Source organism: Oncorhynchus masou, chromosome 24 (genome assembly GCF_036934945.1).
Source record: "Oncorhynchus masou masou isolate Uvic2021 chromosome 24, UVic_Omas_1.1, whole genome shotgun sequence".
In the NCBI taxonomy this organism is placed as follows: domain Eukaryota; kingdom Metazoa; phylum Chordata; class Actinopteri; order Salmoniformes; family Salmonidae; genus Oncorhynchus; species Oncorhynchus masou.
This window is the reverse complement of record NC_088235.1, coordinates 79,474,959-79,500,261: the sequence shown is the minus strand read 5'-3', so window position 1 is coordinate 79,500,261 and position 25,303 is coordinate 79,474,959. Positions and strand designations below refer to the sequence as shown.

The 25,303-nt window shown below is 43.7% G+C and overlaps 1 protein-coding gene across 1 annotated transcript in view; it reads left to right on the top strand.

Annotated features, from left to right (window-relative positions):
* The window catches only part of LOC135512754 (serine/threonine-protein kinase STK11-like), a 38,799-nt gene that overhangs the window by 9,376 nt on the left and 4,120 nt on the right, over positions 1-25,303 (top strand). Inside the window, exon 9 of the mRNA XM_064935098.1 lies at positions 12,326-12,528. Within this exon, the coding sequence (XP_064791170.1) occupies positions 12,326-12,528 (203 nt within the window). The remainder of the gene's footprint in view (positions 1-12,325; positions 12,529-25,303) is intronic.

Genomic DNA, 25,303 nt, shown 5'->3' with positions numbered 1-25,303 from the left:
ATTCTAATAACATCCTTGAATAACATAGATTTAGAATTAGACGCAAAAGGCTTTAACTTCTCTTCACAAAGATTGAACGGTTAAGGGTCTGAACCGTTAACTGCTACAGACCGCTATTGCGCGTTCGCTCTTCTTTCAAACTACCCATGAGTTCGATTGGCTGCTGTATTTAGCATTCAGGGAACAAGAGCTTGCGTCCCTATTCGGATAGTCTATTGGTATAAGAAATCATGTCCAGCAAGCTATTCCAGCCTAGCTTTTCCTGCATGAGACTCCAAGAGCTAAGGAACGTTATTTAAGGAGAGAGGCCAGTGGAACACAGGAGGTTCCGTATTGCGCAAGAGACAGAGGCTGTAAGTTAGAAGCTTATTATGTATAACCCATCATTAATTAGACGAATATAAAAGCTGATACTGCATTGAATTTATTACCTGAAATAGGTAGACTAGGACATCTATATATAAATCTAGATCTGTTTTGGAAGCAATTTGAATGTAGTTGATGGAGAGCGAGGACATGGAGAGAGTGCTCGCGCGTGCAATGATTTAAAGTAAAGATAATCGAGTGATAGGCTGTTTTTAAACTGCAATTGCAGTTTAACACCAGCTGGATGGGTAAATTAGGCACACATGCTGTCTTTAGCCTATGTTACAATAATATATGTTGTAGCAAGTGTAGGCCTACCTGTCACAGGAAGAAAAGAAAAAAAGTTTACCGTGATGAGATCATAGGTCTATATGCCTCCATAGTGAGATGGGCTGTCTTTCCCCACCCTGAGGATTGATTCATCATGCAGAGTTCGTAGCGAAGCTCGATTTGGACATTGCATATCATTTAACAGTTCCATTTCACGCCATGCTTATCATAATTAATTTACCGGGTTCTCGCAGCTATTTTATCCTGGGAGAAGTGAGTGGTTTTGGGAAATAAATATCGATAACCGGGTTCCCGCCATTCAACCTCAGTTACAACCAATTATGCTTCCAACCTTTTGTATGCCTCTATCTAACATCATCAAGAAGTCATGTGGCAGTGAGATCCGTTGCCTTATTTGGTGCTACCTCAGGGCTTCTGATGAGCTGTAGTTAAAAAGGCAGCAGTCAGACAGGCAGCATTTCCCTGCCCAGCCAATCTATCGCTCCCTCTCTCTCTCCTAACTTTCCAGTTTTTTTCCTTCTCTCCCAAGCCCTTAAAGACTCTTGACTACATGGGCTGATGCTCTGGTGAATGCCGGCTGCAGTTACCATGGCAACAGATGACTGAAGCGTATCTGTGTGATGCAAGAGCTCGGGGAGGGAGGGAGGGGAAATCACGTATTGTATTCACCGTGGGCGTCTCAAAACTGCTTTAAAATCATATTTCATTTTGGCTCGCTGTATTGGGTGCAAAATGGAATGAGAGAAAAATGATGAAAACAGGTAGTGTGTAGATACATACACATGCTTGTAATGAACTATGTTGGCCTCCCGAGTGGCGCAGCGGTCTGCGGTCTACAGCACTGCATCGCATTAAATTTTGAGAGTTGGTTTAGATACCTCTAGTATATGCTTTTTCAATATTCAGTTTATTAACATGGCTTATTCATAGGTTATTAATTTGATAGCAAATGTGTTTTAACTTCATGTTTCTTTCACTTCCATGTATGGATTGCACATCATGATAGGATGCAGTGCGTCCTGTATTGCCTAACCTACCTTAATGCATGTTAATAGCAATTATTCAAGAGTATGTAATCAATCGCTCCTTCATATGTGGTCCTTCTATGTGTGGCCAAAATAAACCAAGGATAAGGAGACGTAAATAGGAGCTGGAGAAAAATGACAGTATAAATATTTAACCAGGCAAAAGGGCAGATGGGTCTTTAAAATGAATTACCCAGCTCTGTGCAAATATTAACATTAAGGAGAATTACAATGGGTAGCGACACCATGCTGGAGTCAATGCAACTTTAATGTCCCGGCTCCTTAGGGGCCCCCTTCTCGTAAAGTGAAGCAGTTTCACTAGGCTGCTTTATGGAGACTTGATACTTATTATCCTACCCTACACACACACACACAATGTATTATCCTACCCTACACACACACACAGCGTATTATCCGACCCTACACACACACACAGCGTATTATCCGACCCTACACACACACACAGCGTATTATCCGACCTTACACACACACACAGCGTATTATCCGACCTTACACACACACACAGCGTATTATCCGACCTTACACACACACACACAGCGTATTATCCGACCTTACACACACACACACAGCGTATTATCCGACCTTACACACACACACAACGTATTATCCGACCCTACACACACACACAACGTATTATCCTACCACACACACACACACACAACGTATTATCCTACCACACACACACACACACACAACGTATTATCCTACCACACACACACAACGTATTATCCTACCACACACACACAACGTATTATCCTACCACAGACACACACAACGTATTATCCTGCCACAGACACACACAACGTATTATCCTGACACACACACACAACGTATTATCCTACCCCACACACACACACAACGTATTATCCTACCCCACACACACACACAACGTATTATCCTACCCCACACACACACACAACGTATTATCCTACCCCACACACACACACAACGTATTATCCTACCCCACACACACACAACGTATTATCCTACCCCCACACACACACAACGTATTATCCTACCCCACACACACACACACACAACGTATTATCCTACCCCACACACACACACACACAACGTATTATCCTACCCCACACACACACACACACAACGTATTATCCTACCCCCACACACACACACACAACGTATTATCCTACCCCCCACACACACACACACAACGTATTATCCTACCCCACACACACACACACACAACGTATTATCCTACCCCCACACACACACACACACAACGTATTATCCTACCCCACACACACACACACACACACAACGTATTATCCTACCCACACACACACACACACACACAACGTATTATCCTACCCCACACACACAACGTATTATCCTACCCCACACACACACACACAACGTATTATCCTACCCTCCACACACACACAACGTATTATCCTACCCTCCACACACACACACAACGTATTATCCTACCCCACACACACAACGTATTATCCTACACACACCCTCCCACACACACACAACGTATCCTATCCTACCCACACACACACACACACACAACGTATTATCCTACCCCACACACACACAACGTATTATCCTACCCACACACACAACGTATTATCCTACCCCACACACACACAACGTATTATCCTACCACACACACACACACACACACAACGTATTATCCTACCCCACACACACACAACGTATTATCCTACCCCACACACACACAACGTATTATCCTTCCACACACACACACAACGTATTATACTACACACACACAAACAACGTATTATCCTACCCTACACACACACACAACGTATTATCCTACCCTACACACACACACAACGTATTATCCTACCCTACACACACACAACGTATTATCCTACCCCACACACACACAACGTATTATCCTACACCACACACACACACAACGCATTATCCTACCCCACACACACACAACGTATTATCCTACCCCACACACACACAACGTATTATCCTACCCCCACACACACACAACGTATTATCCTACCCCCACACACACACAACGTATTATCCTACCCCACACACACACAACGTATTATCCTACCCACACACACACAACGTATTATCCTACCCCACACACACACACAACGTATTATCCTACCCCACACACACACACAACGTATTATCCTACCCCACACACACACAACGTATTATCCACACACACACACACACACAACGTATTATCCTACCCCACACACACACACAACGTATTATCCTACCCCACACACACACACAACGTATTATCCTACACACACACACACACACACACAACGTATTATCCTATCCTACACACACACACACACACACACAACGTATTATCCTACCACACACACACACACAACGTATTATCCTACCACACACACACACACAACGTATTATCCTACCACACACACACACACACACACAACGTATTATCCTACCACACACACACACACAACGTATTATCCTACCACACACACACACACAACGTATTATCCTACCACACACACACACACACACACACAACGTATTATCCTACCCCCACACACACACACAACGTATTATCCTACCCCACACACACACACAACGTATTATCCTACCCACACACACACACACAACGTATTATCCTACCCCACACACACACAACGTATTATCCTACCCCACACACACACAACGTATTATCCTACCCCACACACACACACAACGTATTATCCTACCACACACACACACACAACGTATTATCCTACCACACACACACACACAACGTATTATCCTACCACACACACACACACACACACACACGTATTATCCTACCCCCACACACACACACAACGTATTATCCTACCCCACACACACACACAACGTATTATCCTACCCCACACACACAACGTATTATCCCACCCCACACACACACAACGTATTATCCTACCCCCCCACACACACACAACGTATTATCCTACCCCACACACACACACAACGTATTATCCTACCCCCCACACACACACAACGTATTATCCTACCCCACACACACAACGTATTATCCTACCCCACACACACACAACGTATTATCCTACCCCACACACACACAACGTATTATCCTACCCCACACACACCGTATTATCCTACCCCCACACACACACAACGTATTATCCTACCCCACACACACACAACGTATTATCCTACCCCCCCACACACACAACGTATTATCCTACCCCACACACACACAACGTATTATCCTACCCACACACACACACACACAACGTATTATCCTACGTATTATCCACACACACACACACACACAACGTATCCTACCACACACACACCTATCCTACCCACACACACACAACACACACACACACACAACGTATTATCCTACCACATACACACACACAACGTATTATCCTACAACCACACACACACACACAACGTATTATCCTACACACACACACACACACACACACAACGTATTATCCTACCACACACACACACACAACGTATTATCCTACCACACACACACACACAACGTATTATCCTACCACACACACACACACACACACACAACGTATTATCCTACCCCACACACACACACAACGTATTATCCTACCCCCCACACACACACACACACACAACGTATTATCCTACCCCACACACACAACGTATTATCCCACCCCACACACACCAACGTATTATCCTACCCCACACACACACACAACGTATTATCCTACCCCACACACACACACAACGTATTATCCTACACACCCACACACACACAACGTATTATCCTACCCCACACACACAACGTATTATCCTACCCCACACACACACAACGTATTATCCTACCCCACACACACAACGTATTATCCACCCCACACACACACAACGTATTATCCTACCCCACACACACACACAACGTATTATCCTACCCTCCACACACACACACAACGTATTATCCTACCCTCCACACACACACACAACGTATTATCCTACCCTCCACACACACACACAACGTATTATCCTACCCTCCACACACACACACAACGTATTATCCTACCCTACACACACAACGTATTATCCTACCCCACACACACAACGTATTATCCTACCCCACACACAAACGTATTATCCTACCCAACGCATTTACATTACATTTACATTTAAGTCATTTAGCAGACGCTCTTATCCAGAGCGACTTACAAATTGGTGAATTCACCTTCTGACATCCAGTGGAACAGCCACTTTACAATAGTGCATCTAAGTCATTTAAGGGGGGGTGAGAAGGATTACTTATCCTATCCTGGGTATTCCTTGAAGAGGTGGGGTTTCAGGTGTCTCCGGAAGGTGGTGATTGACTCCGCTGTCCTGGCGTCGTGAGGGAGTTTGTTCCACCATTGGGGGCCAGAGCAGCGAACAGTTTTGACTGGGCTGAGCGGGAACTGTACTTCCTCAGTGGTAGGGAGGCGAGCAGGCCAGAGGTGGATGAACGCAGTGCCCTTGTTTGGGTGTAGGGCCTGATCAGAGCCTGGAGGTACTGCGGTGCCGTTCCCCTCACAGCTCCGTAGGCAAGCACCATGGTCTTGTAGCGGATGCGAGCTTCAACTGGAAGCTAGTGGAGAGAGCGGAGGAGCGGGGTGACGTGAGAGAACTTGGGAAGGTTGAACACCAGACGGGCTGCGGCGTTCTGGATGAGTTGTAGGGGTTTAATGGCACAGGCAGGGAGCCCAGCCAACAGCGAGTTGCAGTAATCCAGACGGGAGATGACAAGTGCCTGGATTAGGACCTGCGCCGCTTCCTGTGTGAGGCAGGGTCGTACTCTGCGGATGTTGTAGAGCATGAACCTACAGGAACGGGCCACCGCCATGATGTTGGTTGAGAACGACAGGGTGTTGTCCAGGATCACGCCAAGGTTCTTAGCGCTCTGGGAGGAGGACACAATGGAGTTGTCAACCGTGATGGCGAGATCATGGAACGGGCAGTCCTTCCCCGGGAGGAAGAGCAGCTCCGACTTGCCGAGGTTCAGCTTGAGGTGGTGATCCGTCATCCACACTGATATGTCTGCCAGACATGCAGAGATGCGATTCGCCACCTGGTCATCAGAAGGGGGAAAGGAGAAGATTAATTGTGTGTCGTCTGCATAGCAATGATAGGAGAGACCATGTGAGGTTATGACAGAGCCAAGTGACTTGGTGTATAGCGAGAATAGGAGAGGGCCTAGAACAGAGCCCTGGGGGACACCAGTGGTGAGGGCGCGTGGCGAGGAGACACACAACGTATTATCCTACCACACACACACACACACACACACACACACACACACACAACGTATTATCCTACCCTACACACACACACAACGTATTATCCTACCCTACACACACACACAACGTATTATCCTACCCTACACACACACACAACGTATTATCCTACCCTACACACACACACACACACACACACACACACAACGTATTATCCTACCCTACACACACACACAACGTATTATCCTACCCTACACACACACACAACGTATTATCCTACCCTACACATTTTACTGGTCTTGTCTTAAATGCACATCACAATTATACGCCTGAACACAAATAACATGCAACAATTTCAAATATTTTACTGAGTTACAGTTCATATAAGGAAATCAGTCAATTGAAATACATTAAATAGGCCCAAATCTATGGATTTCACATGACTGGGAATACAGATATGCATCTGTTAGTCACAGATACCCTTTTTAAATGTAAAAAAAAATAAAAATAAAAAAGGGGCATGGATCAGAAAACCAGCCAGTATCTGGTGTGACCACCACTTGCCTCTTGCTGTGCTACACATTTCCTTCTCATAGAGTTGATCAGGCTGTTGATTGTGGCCCGTGGAATGTTGTATGGAACATTTCTGATCTTTTATTTCAACTCATGACCCATGGGACCAACACTTTTGCATTTTATATTTTTGTTCAGTATACATATATCAGTTGCTTTAAGTAACTGCTTATTCCATTGGTTAGCCTTCTTTATATAACTAGTGAGCGGAGGTGGAGGAGAATGGCTGCAGCACTTGATCAGTAAATAGCAGTGAGTGGGAGTGTGTCCTGTTATAATCATGGAGAAGATTTTCGACGGAGGTGTAGCTTGAACGTAAAAGAGTTGTACACACAACGTACAGAAAACACACAATCAATCCCACGTCACAATGTACAGAAAACACATGCACCCACACAAGCACTCATACTGTGTGCACATACACCTACCTCTGTGGCCCCATGGCAAGCCTGTCGTCACTGATGCTCCATGTGTTACGAAACAAAAGGCCAAGGTCTCCACAGGCCTCTCTACTCACTCCTCTCAGAAAGGAAGCTGCCTGTTACATAGTGTGTTGCTTAGCTCTTCACTATTTCTAGCAATAGGAGGAAGGGGACGTGGGACATTTCTGTCTCCTAAAATATGAGCCCTGTCAAGGTGATTCTGCTTCATGACATGCAGGAGATTTAGTGGTGACACATACTGCAGTGCAAATGACAAAGAAATCCTTGGTCAGTTGTCATGACACATCGCTCTATTGTTGTGCATTGCAGCTCTGCTTCTGTTGTCCTCAATCTGCACTTATAGTCTGCCCACTTCAGAGCAAATCATGCCTGGCTGCAAAGACTACTTTGTTGTCCTGTATTTACTAGGGCTGGGAATTTCTAGGGACCTCGCCATACGATATCATCCCAATAATGTTTTGTGATTTTATTGCGATTTGGTGTTCCAAACATATTGCTCACCATATGTCTGCTGCAGAGAGACGAGGGAACCCCCCCATTACTAGTAGTTAGCCCAATGTGAGGACACTGGAGATTTGGCTTTGAAGCTGGCTTGGGAGTAGGCTTTTCACACTAACAAGTCTCTCTCTATCTCTGTACTGTACTTCAGTACAGTAGTTGAGTATTTGCTTGTCAAATTACTATGGTAGTAATGGATGACAGGGAGTGTCTTTAAAAAAAAAATGAAACACATGAAAGGCCTGTGCTCTTGGGAGAGACCAGCTGTTTCCACCAATCCCCCTAATTAGGAGACCCTAGTGTTTGTGTGTGTGTGTGTGCACGCTATTTGATGTGTAAATGAGTAAGAGAGAACCAGACCTGGCTTCAAATACATTATCTAAGTATTTGTTATTTAAATACTTACTCTATTTGATTATTTTCCAGTAATGTGGTGCTGAATCAACTATCTGTATTAGGAGTATTTTAAAACAATTCTATAAACGGCCTGCTATTTGAAACCATTTTCAAATACTTATTTCCCAATACTTTATTTCAACTCTAGGACCAAACCGACCTGGATTTTTATGCAAGGGAGTATTTGTATTTGAAAATACACTTGCCTGTGTATTTGAGTATTTTCAAATACACGCCGATACTTTCCAACTGTATTTCCAAATGCAATTAGTGGAATATTAGAATGTATCTTCAAAATAAAAAAATCTAGAAATTCTTACTTTGAAATGTAATTTAAAATAATTGAAATTGTATTTGAACCCCGGTCTGGAGAGAACACACACTGCCTAATGACGTGGTATATGACAGAAGCTTGCCTCTTTGTCATAGAGATGTCAAAGCCTGTCCCCATGTTCCCCTACATGTCAGCTGCAGAGCCCTGGGACATTCCCCCTTTAGTAGTTTCTTTCACACATTTATCCTCTTGAAACTCTGGGGGCGCAATTTCATTTTTGGATGAAAAACGTTCCCGTTTTAAACAAGATATTTTGCCACAAAAAGATGCTCGACTGCATATAATTGATAGCTTTGGAAAGAAAACACTCTGAATTTTCCAGAACTGCAAAGATATTGTCTGTGGGTGCCCTAGAACGGGAGCTACAGGCAAAACCAAGATGAAACGGCAACCAGGAAATCAGCAGGATTTTTGAGGCTCCGTTTTCCATTGTCTCCTTATATGGCTGTGAATGCGAGAGGAATGAGCCTGCCCTTTCTGTCGTTTCCCCAAGCTGTCTGCAGCATTGTGACGTATTTGTAGGCATATCATTGGAAGATTGACCATAAGAGACCACATTTTCCAGGTGTCCGCCCGGTGTCCTCCGTCGAAATTGGTGCGTCTTTTTCAGCTGCTGGTATTTTTCCATGCGATTCTGAGGGGAAAGCAGGCTTCCACGAACTGCATATCAATGAAGAGATATGTGAAAAAACACCTTGAGAATTGATTCTAAACAACGTTTGCCATGTTTCCGTCAATATTATGGAGTTAATTCGGAAAAAGTTTGACGTTTTGGTGACTGAATTTTCGGTTCGTTTCGGTAGCCAAATGTGAGCGATTTCTCCTACACAAAGATTCTTTCAGGAAAAACTGAACATTTGCTATGTAACTGAGAGTCTCCTCATTGAAAACATCCGAAGCTCTTCAAAGGTAAATGATTTTATTTATTTGGTTATCTGGTTTTTGTGAAATTGTTGCGTGCTAAATGCTACTCAAAATGCTAAGCTAGCTTGCAATACTCTTACACAAATGATTGATTTCCTATGGTTCAAAAGCATATTTTGAAAATCTGAGATGACAGTGTTGTTAAGAAAAGGCTAAGCTTGAGAGCAGGCGCATGATTTTCATTTTATTTGCGATTTTCAGAAATTGTTAACGTTGCGTTATGCTAATGAGCCTGAGGCTTTATTCACGATCCCGGATCCGGGATGGGGAATATCAAGAGGTTCAAGGATGTTACATATACATTGCCTTCAGAACGCATTCAGAACCCCATTTTGTTGCATTCTACAAATTAGAATTCACCCATCTACACACAATACTCCATAATGACAAAGTGAAAACATGTTTTTTAATTTAAAAAAAAATTCAAATGTAATGAAAATGAAATACGGAAATATCTAATTGACATAAATATTCACAACACTGAGGCAATGCATGTTAGAATCACCTTTGGCAGCGATGCGAGACTTTCTGGGTAAGTCTCTCAGAGCTTTGCACACCTGGATTGTACAATATTTGCACATTCTTCTTTTTAAAATTCTTCAAGCTCCGTCAAGTTGGTTGTTGATCATTGCTAGACAGGCATTTTCAAGTGTGCCATAAAATCGGCTTGAAATTCTAAGTCAAAACTAGAACGTGGAACATTCAACAGTCATCTTGGTAAGCAACTCAAATGTGTAGGATTTGCCCCAAACATAACTCTTTGTATTCAGGATTTTTTTTGCAGTTTTACTTTAGTACCTTATTGCAAACAGGATGCATGTTTTGGAATATCTTTATTCTGTACAGGCTTCCTTCTTTTCACTCTATCATTTAGGTTAGCATTCTTGCGTAACTACAATTTTGTTGATCCATCCTCAGTTTTCTCCTATCACAGCCATTAAACTCGGTAACTGTTTTAAAATCACCATTGGCCTCGTGAAATCCCTGGGCGGTTTCCTTCCTCTCCGGCAACTGAGTTAGGAAGGATTCCTGTATCTTTGTAGTGACTGGACGTATTGATACACCATCAACATTGTATTTAATAACTTCACCATGCACAAAGGGATATTCAATGTCTGCTTTTAAAATGTTTACCCATCTACCAATCGGTGTCTTACTTTGCGAACCATTTATTTATTTATTTCACCTTTATTTAATCAGGTAGGGTAGTTGAGAACAAGTTCTCATTTACGAGCATTGGAAAACCTCCCTGGTCTTACTGGTTGAAATTCACTGTTCAACTGCGGGACCTTACAATTATCTATATGTGTCGGGAAATGGATGTGGAAGTAATTCAAAAATCATGTTAAACACTTATTGCACATGCAACTTATGTGACTTAAGCAAAGTTTTACTCCTGAACTTATTTAGGCTTGCCATAACAAAGGGGTTGAATACTTATTGACTTGAGACGTTTCCACTTTTCATTTTTAGTTAATTTGTAAAAAAAAACAAAAAAAAACATAATTCCACTTTGACATTATGGGGTTGTGTGTGTGTGAGGCCAGTAACGCACAATCTCAATTGAATACATTTTAAATTCCGGTTGTAACACATTTCTTGGGAGAAAAAAGTAAAGGGATGTTAATACTTTCTAAAGGCACTGTATTGTGATGTTTCCATAAGCAAATCCTCTTGTTTAAAGGGATACTTCGGGATTTTGACAAATAGGTGCTTTATCTACTTCCTCTGAGTCAGATGTGTGAAGTTTGAAGGAAGTTGCTAACAAGCATTAGCGCAATGACTTGAAGCAGATACCCATAGACTTCCAGTCATTGTGCTAACTCTATTTAGCATTGTCTCGGGGAAACTCTCTAACATACTGGACACAGAGATACACATTTTATCCACAAGTTAATCTGACTCTGGTTAAGTAGATAAAGGGTCTAATGGCTAAAATCTCAAAGTATCCCTTTAAGCAAATAAGGTGTCACTGAGTTTTTTTGCCTTGGGCATCTCGAGCATTATTAAGAATTGGTTCTCAACTGACTCACCTAGCTAAATAAACTAAATTAGCTGCACAAACAAAGAATAAGCTTGATGGGTCCAAAATGAAAGGCATATGTTGCCCCCAAAAATGAGGTTGGGGCCCACAATCTTTATTTTATCTCATTTTAAGTTTCTGGAATGTTTTATTCTGTAACTAATGTTCTGTGGTTTCAGCTGGGTAAGGAAGAAACACCCTGCAACGGAGCCTCTGGTGCCCATGCCCCCTAGTGCTGATCGGAGGGACGCGTGGCGTAGCATGACTGTACTGCCCTATCTGGAGCACCTGCACGGCTACGCTGACCAGGATGACGAGGATGACGACGAACTCTTCTACGGAGACGGAGAGATCATCTACTCTCAGGGTTTCACTATGACAGGTGAGAGGCGGAGGGATAGAGATCGATGGAGAGGTGGAGCGATAGAGAAATGGAGACGAATCTTTGATTTCTGAACTTTACAGCTGGTAGGCAGATAAGGTACAAACAACATAAATACAGTATGTTATTGTTACAACAGCATTATGTTGGTGGAGGCTTCAAGTAAAGTGTTCCCTGGACAATAGTGTCAACTGTGCATTACATCCATCAGAATATTAAACATCTACAGTTGAAGTAGGGAAGTTTACATATACCTGTTTTTCACAATTCCTGACATCTAATCCTAGATTTTCCAGCTTTTATTTCTTTCATCACATTCCCAGTGGGTCAGAGGTTTACATGCACTCAATTAGTATTTGGTAGCATTGCCTTTAAATTGTTTAACTTGGGTCAAATGTTTTGGGTAGTCTTCCACAAGCTTCCCGAAATAAGTTGGGTGAATTTCCTCCTAACAGAGCTGGTGTAACTGAGACAGGTTTGTAAGCCCCCTTGCTCGCACAAGCTTTTTCAGTTCTGCCCACACATTTTCTATAGGATGAGGTCAGGGCTTTGTGATGGCCACTCCAATACATTGACTAACTTGTCCTTAAGCCATTTTGCCACAACTTTGGAAGTATGCTTGGGGTCATTGTCCATTTGGAGGACCCATTTGCAACCAAGTTTTAACTTCCTGACCGATTTCTTGAGATGTTGCTTCAATATATCCACATAATTTTCTTTCCTCATGACGCCATCTATTTTGTGAAGTGCAACAGACCCTCCTGCGGCAAAGCATCCCCACAACATGATGCTGCCACCCCCGTGCTTCACAGTTGGGATGGTGTTCTTCGGCTTGCAAGCGCCTCCCTTTTTCCTCCAAACATAAGGATGGTCATTATGGCCAAACAATTCTATTTTTGTTTCATCAGACCAGAGGACATTTCCCCAAAAAGTATGATCTTTGTCCCCATGTGCAGTTGCAAACCGTAGTCTGGCTTTTTTATGGTGGTTTTAGAGCAGTGGCTTGTTCCCTGCTGAGCAGCCTTTCAGGTTATGTCGATTATAGGACTTGTTTTTACTGTGGATATAGATACTTTTGTACCCGTTTCCTCCAGTATCTTCACAAGGTCCTTTGCTGTTGTTCTGGGATTGATTTGCACTTTTCACACCAAAGTACGTTAATCTCTAGGAGACAGAACGCGTCTCCTTCCTGAGCGGTATGACGGCTGCATGGTCCAATGGTGTTTATACTTGCATACTATTGTTTGTACAGATGAACATGGTACCTTCAGGCATTTGGAAATTGCTCCCAAGGATGAACCAGACTTGTGGAGGTCTACAATGTTTTTTTTCCCCCTGAAGTCCTGATTTCTTTTGATTTTCCCATAATGTCAAGCAAAGAGGCACTGAGTTTGAAGGTAGGCCTTGAAATACATCTACAGGTACACCTCCAATTGACTTCAGAGGCTTCTAAAGCCATGACATCATTTCCTTGAATTTTCCAAGCTGTTTAAAGGCACAGTCAACTTAGTGTATGTAAACTTCTGACCCACTGGAATTGTAAAACAGTGAATTATAAGTGAAATAATCTGTCTGTAAACAATTGTTGGAAAAATGACTTGTGTCATGCACAAAGTAGATGTCCTAAGATGAGGAGGGGGGAGGGGGGGTGCATATTTGTAAACAACAGCTGGTGCATGAAATCTGAGGAAGTCTAGATTTTGCTCGCCTGAAATAGATTGTTGGCCACGCTACTTGCCTAGAGTTTTCAGCTATACTTTTCGTGGCTGTTTATTTACCACCACAGACAGATGCTGGCACTAAGACCGCACTCAGTCAGCTGTATAAGGAAATAAGCAAACAGGAAACCACTCACCCAGAGGCCTCGATCCTAGTGGCCCGGAGACTGCAGGAAAACTTAAATCAGTTCTACCAAATTTCTATCAACATGTTAAATGTGCAAGCAGAGGGAAAAAAAATTCTAGATCACCTGTACTCCACACACAGAGACGCGTACAAAGCTCTCCCTCGCCCTCCATTTGGTAAATCCTACCACAACTCTATCCTCCTGATTCCGGCTTACAAGCAAAAATTAAAGCAGGAAGCACCAGTGACTCGGTCTTTAAAAAAGTGGTCAGATGAAGCAGATGCTAAACTATAGGACTGTTTTGTTATCACAGACTGAAACATGTTCTGGGTTTCTTCCGATGGCATTGAGGAGTAGACCACATCAGTTACTGGCTTTATCAATAAGTGCATCGAGGACGACGTCCCCACAGTGACTGTATGTACATACCCCAACCGGAAGCCATGGATTACAGGCAACATTCGCACTGAGCTAAAGGGCAGAGCTGTCGCTTTCAAGGTGCGGGACTCACCCGGGAGCTTACAAGAAATCGTGCTATGCCCTGCGACGAACCATCAAACAGGCAAAGCGTCAATATAGAGCTAAGATTGAATCGTATTACACCGGCTCCGGCACTTGTCTTATGAGGCATGGCTTGCACACTATTACAGACTACAAAGGGAAGCACAGACGCAAGCTGCCTAGTGACATGAGCCTGCCAGACGAGCATAAGTCACTAATATGCTCGTTTCAAGGCAAGCAACACTGAGGCATGCATGAGAGCATCAGCTGTTCCTGATGACTGTGTTCACGCTCTCCGTAGCCGACGTGAGTAAGACCTTTTAAACAGGCCAACATACACAAGGCTGCGGGGCCAGATGGATTACCAGGATGTGTGCTCCGGGCATGTGCTAACCAACTGGCAGGTGTCTTCACTGACATTTTAAACATGTCCCTGATTGAGTCTATAATACCCACATGTTTCAAGCAGACCACCATAGTTCCTGTGCCCAAGAACACAAAGTAGCACTCATGTCCGTCCGTAGCCATGAAGTGCTTTGAAAGGCTGGTAATGGCTCACATCAACACCATTATCCCAGAAACCCTAGACCCACTCCAATTTGCATACCGCCCAAACAGATCCACAGACGATCTCTATTGCACTCCACACTGCCCTTTACCACCTGGACAAAAGGAACACATACATGAGAATGCTATTCATTGACTACAGCTCAGCGTTCAACACCATAATGCCCTCAAAGCTCATCACTAAGCTAAGGATCCTGGGACTAAACACCTCCCTCTGCAACTGGATCCTGGACTTCCTGACGGGCCGTCCCCAGGGGGTGCGGGTAGGTAGTAACACATCTGCCATGCTGATCCTCAACACTGGAGCCCCCCAGGGGTGCGTGCTCATTCCCCTCCTGTACTCCCTGTTCACCCACGACTGCATGGCCAGGCACGACTCCAACACCATCATTACATTTGCAGATGACACAACAGCCTTATCAATGACGAGACAGCCTATAGGGAGGAGGTCAGAGACCTGGCCGGGGTTCCAGAATAACAACCTATTCCTCAACGTAACCAAGACTAAAGAGATGATTGTGGACTACAGAAAAAGGAGGACCTCTTTCTCTGCCACCTTTTGTTCTTGTCACAAATCCACAGGCACACACAGGAGAGGAAGTGGCTTCCCTCCAGCCTGATTTAGTAATTAGTCATCTCTGGGTAGACTAGATGGTAATGGGAGGTGATTGTCTATGGATTTCATTCTGTTCTGTCTCCATTTGTTTTTTCCTCATCCTCCCATTTCTCTTTCATAATAATCTGATGTGACCAGTAGCCAGACGCTTATCTAGTGCAGGAGAGGAGATCACCAGGTCTGGTGAAGTCAAGGGAATGCTGCTGTCATTGTGCACTGCACTACGACCTACTAAAGACCCACACCATGACACAAATGTCAATGTTTTGTGGAGTTATGAAAAAAAAGTTTAAGTACTATGTAGGTAAGGGGTGAAAAGCAGAAAGTCCGGGAAGCCGTTTGGTTAACTTTTCAGCAGTCTTATGGCTTTGGGGTAGAAGCCTTTTTGTTGTAGAACTTTTGAGGATACGAGGGCCCATGACAAATCTTTTCAGCCTCCTGAGGGGGAAGAGGCATTGTCGTGCCCTCTTTACGACTGTGTTGGTGTGTTTGGGCCATGATTGGTCCTTCGTGATGTGAACACGGGGAAATTGAAGCTCTTGATCGTCTCCATTACTGTCCTGTCGATGTAAATGGGGGTGTGTTTTGCCTTTTGTTTCCTGTAGTCCACAATAAGCTAATTTTGTCTTGCTGGTGTTGAGGGAGAGGTTGTTGTTCTGGCATCACACCACTGCCAGGTCTCTGACCTCCCTGTAGGCTGTCTCATCATCGTCAGTGATCAGTTCTACTCCTGTTGTGTTGTCAGCAAAGTTAATGATGGTGTTGGAGTCATGTGCGGCCACACAGTCGTGGGCAAACAGGGACTGCAGGAGGGGGCAAAGCACACGGCCCTGAGGTTAGGTGATTGATTGGGTTTGAGGGTCAGCGCTGCGAATGTGTTGTTGCCTAGCCTCAGCATCCTGTCAAATTCTATTATCCAATTGCAGAGGGAGTTTAATCCCAGGGTCCTTATTAGTGAGCTTGGAGGGCACTATGGTGTTGAACGCTGAGCTGTAGTCAATGAACAGCCTTCACATGTAGGTGTTATTTTTGTCCATGTGGGAATGGGCAGTGTGGCGTACGATAGAGATGGCGTCATCTGTGGATCCGTTGGGTAGGTGTGCGAATTCGAGTGGGTCCAGGGTGTCTGGGATGATGGTGTTGATATGGGCCATGACCATCCTTTCAAAGCATTTCATGACTGGAGATGGGATTGCTACATGTGATTAGTAATTTAGACAGTGTTCTTGGGCACGGGGACTATGGTGGTCTGCTTGAAACATGTAGGTATTACAGTCTAGGTCAGGGTTAGGTTGAAAATGTCAAGACACTTGCCAGTTGGTCAGCGCATGCTCGGAGTACACATCCTGGTAATCTGTCTGACCCTGCGGCATTGTGAATGTTAACTTGTTTAAAGGACTTATTCACATCGGCTATGGAGAGCGTGATCACACAGTCAGCCGGAACAGCTGGTGCTCTCATGCATGGTTCAGTGTTGCTTGCCTTGAAGCAAGCATAGAAGGCATTTAGTTAGTCTGGTAGGCTTGTGTCACTGGGAAGCTCGCGGCTCTGTTTCCCTTTGTAATCTGTGATAGTTTGCAAGCCCTACCACATCTGACGCGTTTAGTAATCACTGTTTTGATGTCTAGAAGCTATTTTCGGTCATTTGAAATGATGGGAGATTTTATTTATTTTATATATTTAAAAAAAAAAACATCAAAAAAAGAAACGGCCCTTTTTCAGGACCCTGTCCTTTCAAAGATAATTCTTAAAATCCAAGTAACTTCAGAGACCTTTATTGTAAAGGGTTTAAACACTGCTTCCCATGCTTGAGAGAGGCTGGACTGAGGGCTTGTAAGCCTGTTGTAAGGCAGGTCCTCACCAGACATCACCGGGCAACAATGTCGGTTATGGGCACAAACCCACCTCCGCTGGACCAGACAGGACTGGCAAAAAGTGCTCTTCACTGACGAGTTGCGGAATTGTCTCACCAGGGGTGATGGTCAGATTTGTGTTTATCATCGAAGGAATGACCGTTACACCGAGGCCTGTACTCTGGAGTGGGATCGATTTGGAGGTGGAGGGTCCGTCATGGTCTGGGGCGGTGTGTCACAGCATCATCGGACTGAGCTTGTTGTCATTGCAGGCAATCTCAATGCTGTGCGTTACAGGGAAGACATCCTCCTCCCTCATGTGGTACCCTTCCCACAGGCTCATCCTGACATGACCCTCCAGCATGACAATGCCACCAGCCATACTGCTCGTTCTGTGCGTGATTTCCTGCAAGACAGGAATGTCAGTGTTCTGCCATGGCCAGTGTAGAGCCTGGATCTCATGTCTGGGACCTGTTGGATTGGAGGGTGAGGGCCACCGCCACCCCCCCCCCCCAGACATGTCTGTGAACTTGCAGGTGCCTTGGTGGGGTAACATATCAGAAAGAACTGACGAATCTGGTGCAGTCCATGAGGAAGAGATGCACTGCAGCACTTAATGCAGCTGGTGGCCACACCAAATACTGACTGTTACTTTTTATTTTGAACCCCCCTCAGTCACATGTCTGTGTAACTTGTTCCGTTTATGCCTGTTGTTGAATCTTGTTATGTTCATACAAATATTTACACATGTTAAGTTTGCTGAAAATAAATGCGGTGAGATTGTTTTTTTTTTTTTGCTGAGTTTTATTTTTATAAAAAATAACATCCTCTCACTGTCAACTGCATTTATTTTCAGCAAATTTAACATGTTATGTTCATACAAATATTTACACAAGAAAAAAAGCTCAGTCCGATGACGCTGTAACACACCGCCCCAGAACATGACGGACCCTCCACCTCCAAATCGATGCCATCCCCTGTCGCCGTTATTTTATTAGAACAGGGCACTCCAACCCTGTTCCTGGAGAGCAATCCACCTGTAGTTTTATTTTTGCTCCAACCCCTGTTTTAACTATCCCGATTCAGCTTGTCAACCAGGTAATTATTAGGTTTGGATGGGTAGATTAGGGTTTGGTCGAAGACCTACAGGATGGTAGCTCTTCGGGTACAGGGTTGGAGAGCCCTGGATTAGATGATCATCCCAGATCTGTCCTCGGGAGGATATTGAATTGTCCCAGGTGTTATCTATATACTGTCGAGTGAGTGAGTCCGTCCGTCTCTCCGGAAGAGCTGGTCAGTCTATCTGTAATTGCATCAGCCCAGTGAGTGTGGGCTGGCTGCTACTATGGACCAGTAAGTCACTTTGCCCCGGCTGAGATTAGTGATTGGACAAGGTCATCGCTGAGAGGAGTCTGGAAGAGGAGGGAGCAGATGAAGTTGAGTACCTCATGCTATGAGAATGTCCATGGACTTGGTTGTTGGGTTTATTTCCACTGTCCTTAGTAGAACTCTTTTTCACTCTGTCTGTAACTTTCTGTGATGTGCACATATTGATATGGATTATTGATATATTTACCTTTTGCGTTGAGGACATTGGTTTAGCATTGGTCATTTCTCACATTCTAACAGTTTGCCATAGTAATATAGTATAGCAGTAGGTAATGCCTGAAGGTAGACTTATATTTGCTGTCTTGTACAAATGTTGTAACATAAGGTGCTAGAAGCGCTCAATAAGTCCTCGCCTACCTCTGCTAATTACCGCATGCTGTTGGTGTCGTGGGTCCGGTTAGAGACACGGTATAGTCATTCTTGGGACACTGTTAAAGCCCTAGGCACCGGCTGTGATGTAGGATACATTACACACTATGTATTTCAAGGCTATAGCAACTATGCGTTTCACTCAAAGCGACAGGGATCCAGTATTGAATTAATACAAAAAGCCCATCAGGCATATTATATCAAAAGATGAGATGGAAACAGTGAAGATTAGATTGTATGGCATCTAGGAATCTAATCTGAAATCGGATTGTTCCTGTGTCCCTGTGTTCTGATTTGTTAACTGATAGCAGTACATTTGATAGATGCCGTGATAAGACCACACAGCTATTTGCCTGTTTTTAATGACTCATTCTAGTATGGGTTAGTTTTGGGTTAATGTTTTACTTTTTCCTATTGACTGCAGTGATTCGCCTACCTGAGTCATAATATAGAAGATTGGCCAAATCGCCTCCTCTCTTATAACCACTGTGAAGTTCAAAACACTAAATCAGCCATTCCTAGCCATTCTGTCTTCTTAGAGATAAGAAGGGATGGAAATTGTTTTCATTAGCTTTTTTTTTATTATATTGGTTTTCAAGGAGATTACATTATTTATCTTTCCACAATAGACATTTATGGGCTTGTTTGAACTGTGGTAATGTTTCCAATCGGTCTATACCCAATTACATGAGGACAGCATGCAGAGAGAGTATCCATCATTCTTTTAATTTTTTTTCCTTTCAATTCACTATTTCCTGGCAGTCTTTTATAAAGTGATTTGTCTGCCTTGGCTTCTTGTGCATTGTGTGTTGCCAATTAAAGTTAAGTCAATTTAAACCGGAATCATGTTTATGTTCAGAGTACATTTTATTCCCTACTCTCCTCTTCAAAGGGAAGCACAAAAATATTATTTGTATTTTTGATTTGATTCACCATTGCTTCCTCTTCGGTGTCCTGTGAAGGATATTTTGCGAAATTATACCCACTACCCTTAAGAGTCCGACCAAAATATCGGTGAACCTATATAATCTGCCAATATTGGCCTTTTACTTCCTATATCGGTATCGGACGATAAATCCACCGATAACCAATATTTAATAAATAGAATGAAAAAAGGGAATCTTATGCTTATCTGAACACTTGCAGTCATTCTCATGTTATTAATTTCACAATGTAAGAAATCAACATTTGAAGCATATTTATTGGACAATTGCTGGTTTTGGATGGCAATTTCTAAGAATTCCGTGTGGAAAACATACTTTTTAATTTCTCTGACATAAAATAGAATATCAGCAGATATGTCAGTATCGGTAAGTTTGTCCCCCCAAAAATAGGTATCGGACCAGATTTTTATTTTTTCCCCCTCACTCATCGGAGTCTGTTTGCTCTCTGCCATGCTGGAGCTGTTTTAAATTTGGAAAATAGGGCTTTAAAATAACCGGAATCACAGCATGGCAATGCCTGTTGGGAGGCTGATTTGCGAGAAAGGTGAACAACTGTGAGTGTGTAGGGGAAGAACGGTGTCATACAAATTCTAATGAACATTTCTATCTGTCATATAGTAGTAGTCTGTTTTTTTTCCTTGCCCCCAGTCTGAGCCTCCTATACTGCACACCACTCACTTCTGTATTTTCTCTTTCTCTCTCTCTTCCTCTTACGGTTGAAGCATTCTTAAGCAATTTAGGAACTCCTAAAGGATTTGTATGTGTGTAGGGATGCGTAGTACATGGTTGCTACTCATTTAGTGCATAGAAACCACCCCAGCAGCACCCACTCATACTGTGCAACAATGCAACCCATTATAGAGGGAGCACAGCTTGACTGCATTAGAGAGGTGAGGTGTTTTAGAGAAAAAGAGGGAGGTGTATGTATGGCCTGGGGTGTATTTGACGTCAAACGTCCTAGTTTGTGACCCCGGCGTCAGCCTTGTGCTCATTTTGTGCATACTCACACACACACCACCACCACGTATTTCAATTATTTCCGGAAACATAAACACCCCCCTCTCTCCGCTCGCCGGCTCCATGAGCAGCAGTTCAAAATCGCCGATTAGAGAGTAGCGAGTGTTTAAGTTGCCATAGCAACTAGGTGAGTCATCCTACTGCAGTTCGTTAAGTCACTTGCACTGTATACCCCCCTTCCTCCGCCTCTCTCTCCTCCCTCTCTTTTTGCTCTGACACTATGATTCTACCTGTTCTTTTGTCACCTTTGCTGTTGTCAGAAAGGGGGTGACAGACACAGGTCTTCACAGGTTAGCCATTGTTGGAGTAAAGGGAAGGAGAGGTGCTGTGAGGGGGAGGTTAATGAGAGCAAGCCCGGTGTCGCTGTGCTGCCTTTGATTACATATTTATGGCCCAGGCTAATCAGTAAGCCCAGTGTCGACAGCTTCGCAGGGGGTTTAGAGGGAGAGCGAGGGCCCAGTAAGACTTAATTTAGCTGGTGTTCAATTATTGAGAGTGCCGGAAGCACTTTGATTTCTGATTGAACAAGTCTAATAATGTGCAGATGTCAATTGTGGTTAATTATGGTGATGATTGTCGTTATGACCGGGGTTTTAGTCATCTTTTGCCTGGTGAACCTGTGTGCATCAATCAGGGTGACTTCATCACCCCATTCATGAAAGGTCATGATTAATGATTATTAATGTCATGTAGTTTGCTTTGAGAATTTAGTTTTCTTTTCCTTTTTCAACTTGTGTGTTTTACTAACCTGTTGCACACTTTATCTTGGTTCCTGGAGCAACATATCACTGAGAGATGTCATGTTCTGCTCTCTATAATGAAGCAAAACCAGTTCAGACAAGAAACTTGAGTATTTGCATCATCTGAGATGGCAGCAAACATTTCTTACCTTATGACAGTCTATTTAAGTTGACAAGTTCTGTACAAACATCCTAACTAGGCAATCTGGGAAGAAGGGCCTTGGTCAGGGAGGTGACCAAGAACCGAATGGTCACTGACAGAGCTCTAGAGTTCCTCTGTGAAGATGGGAGAACCTTCCAGAAGGACAACCATCTCTGCAGCACTCCACCAATCAGGCCTTTATGGTAGCGTGGCCAGACGTAAGCCACACTAGAGTGAAAAGAACATGACAGCCCGCTTGGAGTTTGCCAAAAGGCACCTCAAGGACACAGACCATGAGAAACAAGATTCTCTGGTCTGTTGAAATCAAGATTGAACTATTTGGCCTGAATGCCAAGCGTCACATCTGGAGGAAACCTACGTTTAAACCTGTTTTTTTTTCCAGCAGTAGGGACTGGTATACCAGTCAGTATCGAGAGAAAGATGAACGGAGCAAAGTACAGAGATCCTTGATGAAAACCTGCTCCAAAGCGCTCAGGACCTCAAACTGGGGTGAAGGTTCACCTTCCAACAGGACAACGACCCTAAGCACACCGCCTTAGACAATGTAGGAGTGACTTTGGGACAAGTCTCTGAATGTCCTTGAGTGGCCCAGCCAGAACCTGGACATGAACTCGATCTAATATCTCTGGCGAGACCTGAAAATAGCTGTGCAGCAACGCTCTCCAACCAACTTGACAGTACTCGAAGAGGATCTGCAGACAAGATTGGGAGGGACTCCCCAAATACAGGTGTGCTAAGCTTGTAGCATCATACCCAAGAGACTCTGTAGTCGCTGCCGAAGTTGCATCAACAAAGTATGGGAAACCCTCTTTCGAGGAATACTTATGTAAATGTGATCTTTCTATCTATACATACAGTTGAGGTTGGAGTCAATTTAAACTCATTTTTCAACCACTCCACCAATTTCTTAACAAACTATAGTTTTGGCAGTTTGGTTAGGACACTTACTTTGTGCATGACACAAGTCATTCTTCCAAAAATGTGTTTTAGACAGATTATTTCACTTATAATTCACAGAAAAAAATGTGTAGACCTTCACAAGTTTGGTTCATCCTTGGGAGCAATTTCCAAACGCCTGAAGGTACCACGTTCATCTGTACAAACAATAGTACGCAAGTATAAACACCATGGGACCATGCAGCTGTCATACCGCTCAGGAAGGAGACGCGTTCTGACTCCTAGAGATGAACGTACATTGGTGCGAAATGTGCCAATCCCAGAACAACAGCAAAGGACCTTGTGAAGATGCTGGAGGAAACGGGTACAAAAGTATCTATATCCACAGTAAAACAAGTTCTATATCGAAAACCTGAAAGGCCGCTCAGCAAGGAAGAAGCCACTGCGCCAAAACCGCCATAAAAAAGCCAGACTATTGTTTGCAGCTGCACATGGGGACAAAGATTGCGCTTTTTGTAGAAATGTCCTCTGGTCTGTTTGGCCATAAGGACCATTGTTATGTTGGGAGGAAAATGGGTTGTAAGCAGAAGAACACTATCCCAACTGTGAAGCATGGGTGTGGCAGCACCATGTTGTGGGGGTGCTTTCCTGCAGAAGGGACTGGTGAACTTTACAAAAGGGATGGCATAATGAGGAAGGAGAATTGTGGATATATTTTAGACACGTCTCTACATCAACTGCGTGAATCAGGCCTTCATGGTCAAATTTCTGCAAAGAGGCCGCTACAAAAAGATACCAATCAGAAGAAGAGGCTTGCGCCAAGAAACACGAGCAATGGACGGTAGACCGGTGGAAGTCCGAATTTGCGATTTTTGGTTCCAACCGCTGTCTTTGTGAGACGCAGAGTAGGTGAACGTATGTTCTCTGCATGTGTGGTTCCCACCGTGAAGCATGGAGGAGGTGTGGAGGCGCTTTGCTGGTGACACTCGGTCTGTGATTTTATTTAGAATTCAAGGCACACTTAACCAGCATGTCTACCACAGCATTCTGCAGCGCTACGCTTCCCTTCTGGTTTGCTCTTAGTGGGACTATCATTTGTTTACAAAACCTAGGTGGCTCGTGGTTCTCACCCACTTCCATAGACTTACACAATAATTATGACAACTTCTGGAGAAATTACGCCCACCTATCAGAGCACTTGCAGCATGAACTGAAATGTTGTCCACCCAATCAAAGGATCAGATAATTAATCTAATACTGAAAGCATATGCTACAGCTAGCTAGCACTGCAGTGTATAAAATGTGGTGAGTATTTGACTCAGAGAGGGAAAGACGATAGTTTGAATTCCTTACAAAAATGAGGAAGAAGCAAGAGGGAAATCGAGATTTTAATTTATTTTTCAGTTTCACTTAACGCTACTTAGCTAGCAAATGCAGCTAGGTAGTTTAGCCTACTGAAGGAATCCCTCTGTTTGAGCAGGGTGTATGTTAGCTCACTGGCTTTGACTTTCCAACACAATGTAAGCTTTTGGTATGACAAATATATTGCCACGAGGCCTGCTGGTGTAACCGCTTACTGACTGTACACTAACGTTGATGTAGGCTGTGTAGCAGTTCGGTTTGGAAAGGTGTTTATTTATTTTTTTGCCTGGTCACATACAGCTGACGTGTTGTCCACACATGAAGAGAAAAGGTGAGAGCAGAAGAGTGCATAGAGTGAATACAACGTGGCTGCTATGATCAGGGGTGTATTCATCCACCGATTCTGTTGAAAAACGTTTCTTAAACGGAAGTAAACAAAACGGGATGAAAATGCCTGAATTTGTCCAATCGAAATTAATTTGCAAGCTAGATGCAGGCAAGATTGTGCAAG